Raw genomic sequence first — 3,239 nt, 5'->3', positions numbered from 1 at the left:
GCAGGAAAATTTAATTAATTCACTACATGAAAGACTTGGGAATCAGTTCAATGTGAAGCAAGTAGAAACAGACTCCTTTTCCCATGTATCTGGCACACCTTGACAGTTAATTAACAGAAATGGTCCTTTTGTTAATTTTTATTCCAATTTCCATAGCTTGACACAGGCTGCACCTTGAGTGCTGGGTTCAGTGTTGGGCCCCTGAGTCCAAGAAGGACATGGAGGTGCTGGAGCGTGTCCAGAGAAGGGAACGGAGCTGGGGAAGGGTCTGGAGCACAAGTGTGCTGAGTTCCCTTGTGGCTGAGGGAACTGGGGGTGTTGAGCCTGGAGAAAAGGAGGCTGAGGGGAGACCTTGTGGCTCTGTGCAAGTCCCTTGGAGGAGGGTGGAGAGAGGTGGGGGTGGGTCTGTTCAACCAAGGCCCAAGGGACAGGACAAGAGGAAATGGGCTCCAGTTGTGGCCAGGGCAGTTGAGATGGGATGTGAGGAAGAATTTCTTTGCTGCAAGGGTTCTGAGGCATTGGAAGGGGTTGCCCAGGGCAGTGGGGATCGAGTCCCCATCCCGGGAGCTGTTCAAGAAACATGTAGATTGTGCACTCAGGGATATGGTTTAGTGGGCATGGTGGTGATGAGTTGGCGGTTGGACTGGATGAACTTAGAGGCCTTTTCCAACCATAATAATTCTATGATTGTGTGAGAAAACTCCCATCTAGAAAAAAATAAATTCAGTGCTTGAGATTTTCCAGTGTCACACAGATAACAATCGTACAGGTCGAAGAGTCGGGATGAACACCCTCAAACCTCACTGCAGTTCAGCTGAACGCTGCAAATTCTCACTCTGCTGACTTCCACACTCTGTCCCAAAGCCGTGTTCGTTGGAAACCAACTTATTTTTGTAGAAGTACACCTGTATCTGTCCTGAGCCAACCCACACACCCACAGGGGCTGCCCCGGCCCAGGGTGATGTTCTCAGGCTCTGCCCGCATGTTCCCCTGGGGTCACCATCCTCTGCAGACACTTTCTCTAGGGCTGGAGGGCTCCCTTCCCTGCAGCTGCTCACAGGGATGCTTTTTCTCTTGCAGAAGATGTCTCGTGACTGCTGCCTCCGGCTGCCGGCGGTGATCTGGGTGCTGCTGCTGGTGCCGACAGGTGAGCCCCACCTGCCCTTCCTCACTGTCCCCCCCAACACCTTGCATGGGCATTGAAATAGGGGGGGGGACACCCAAATGCTGCCCAGCTGTGGCCAGAACATGGCACTGAGAATCGTGCAAGGGCCAGATCCTCCAGATTTCCCAGGATCTGGAGTTAACTCGAGTCAGCCCAGCTGAGGGACAGCGAGGCAGGTGAGGACCCTGCCAGGGCACCCAGCGTGGGTTTTATAGGCAGGGTGGGCTCAGGACAGCGTGGGTGCCCGGTGCTGGTTGTCACAGCCGCTGCAGACCAGCCTCCCCCGAGTCCCCTCCATGCCAGCTCTGTCTTCTCTCTGTTTCAGCCTTTGCCATGGAGTGCCCCAAGATCAAGGTGGGGACATGCAACGACTGCATCCGCTCCGGTCCCGGCTGCGCCTGGTGCAAGACGCCGGTAGGTCCATGTCGCCTCTCACGCTGTCAGACCCCAGCAGGCAACCAACAGGCAGTGGGATGGTCACCCTGCCTGCCCCGCTCTGCCTGCAGTGACTGTGTCATGTCCTACATCGTGGATGGGTCAGGAGGGATCTGACAGACAGGACCCTTCAACCTTCCTCCCTCAGCAGCTGAGGGAACTGGGGTTGCTGAACCTGGAGAAAAGGAGGCTGAGGGGAGACCTTCTGGCTCTGTCCAAGTCCCTTGGAGGAGGGTGGAGAGAGGTGGGGGTGGGTCTGTTCAACCAAGGAGCAAGGGACAGGACAAGAGGAAATAGGCTCCAGTTGTGGCCAGGGCAGTTGAGATGGGATGTGAGGAAGAATTTCTTTGCTGCAAGGGTTCTGAGGCATTGGAAGGGGTTGCCCAGGGCAGTGGTGGAGTCCCCATCCCTGGAGGGATTTCAAAGACCTGTAGGTAAAGTGCTCAGAGATCTGGTTTAGTAGTGGACAGGTGTGGTTGGACTTGATGTTCTCAAGGGTCTTTTCCAACCAAACTATTCAATGGTTCTGTGATTCCTTTCTCCATCAATACCCTGAAGACCTAGTTTGGGAACTGTGTCATCTTGTAACGAGCCCGTTCACCTCCTGCTCCTCTGATTTTTTCCTGTTGATGTTGCAACACACAGAGTTTCACCAAAGCTGGTGAGCCAGACTCCATCCGCTGCTACACCATCGAGCAGCTGCTGCAGAGGGGCTGCTCGCGCGACCAGATTGAGTTTCCTGTCAACGACATTGTGAAGACACAGGACAGTCCCTTAAGCAATGACATACAGCTGACTCCCCAGGAGGTGCACCTGAGGCTGAGGATAGGTATGGTCTGCCTGGTGTTCCAAATGCCCTTTTGCTTGTTCTGGTGGCACATTCCAGCGTGCATGTCCTCCCTTTTTCTTCTGAAAGAGAGGAGGCTCCTGGTGGGGAGTGGGCGATGGGGCAGCTGTAAGACACAGCACAGCGGCTGATCCCGCTGTATCCATCCCGCAGGCCAGCCCGCTGTATTTGAGGTGAAGTTTCGCCGTGCTACGGGATACCCCATTGATCTCTACTACCTCATGGACCTCTCCTACTCCATGCTGGATGACCTGGAGAAGGTGAAGAAGCTGGGAGGGGAGCTGCTCAGGGCGCTGGAGAGCACCACGCCTTTTCGCCGCATAGGTGAGCCTGTCTCTGGCATGGGACCCTGGCACAGCCCTTTGCTGCTGGGAAGAGCCTCAGGGCTGGAGCAGGATATAGGTGTGACCCAGGCTGGAGAACGTGCTGGGGCAAGGGACATGGACACGTACACGGGACCAGCAGATTGTCCATGCCCTGTGCTGCAGGGATGCTTGCTGGTCCCTGCCTGCCCATGGCCCTGACGATGTGGTCCTGGCTGCCCTAGGGTTTGGCTCCTTCGTGGACAAGACGGTGCTGCCCTTTGTGAACACGCACCCCGAGAAGCTGCAGAACCCCTGTCCCAACAAGGACAAGCAATGCCAGCCTCCCTTCGCCTTCAAACACATCCTCTCGCTGACCGACGACGCTGCCAAGTTCGAGAGCGAAGTGGGGAAGCAGTTTATCTCGGGGAACCTGGATGCCCCCGAGGGAGGGCTGGATGCCATGATGCAGGCAGCGGTGTGTGGGGTG

At 55.8% G+C, this 3,239-nt stretch overlaps 1 protein-coding gene across 1 annotated transcript in view; it reads left to right on the top strand.

Annotated features, from left to right (window-relative positions):
• Nucleotides 1-1,083: 1,083 nt before the first annotated feature.
• Nucleotides 1,084-3,239, top strand: part of LOC104526921 (integrin beta-2) — a gene marked incomplete at its 3' end in the record, with an annotated part of 5,195 nt that continues 3,039 nt past the window's right edge. The window contains 5 exon segments of the mRNA XM_010170504.1: nucleotides 1,084-1,147; nucleotides 1,491-1,579; nucleotides 2,246-2,429; nucleotides 2,601-2,771; nucleotides 2,995-3,236. Of these exon segments, the coding sequence (XP_010168806.1) occupies nucleotides 1,084-1,147; nucleotides 1,491-1,579; nucleotides 2,246-2,429; nucleotides 2,601-2,771; nucleotides 2,995-3,236 (750 nt within the window).

Source organism: Antrostomus carolinensis, unplaced genomic scaffold (genome assembly GCF_000700745.2).
Source record: "Antrostomus carolinensis isolate BGI_N321 unplaced genomic scaffold, ASM70074v2 scaffold33636, whole genome shotgun sequence".
NCBI lineage: Eukaryota > Metazoa > Chordata > Aves > Caprimulgiformes > Caprimulgidae > Antrostomus > Antrostomus carolinensis.
This window is presented reverse-complemented; position numbering and strand designations above follow the sequence as displayed.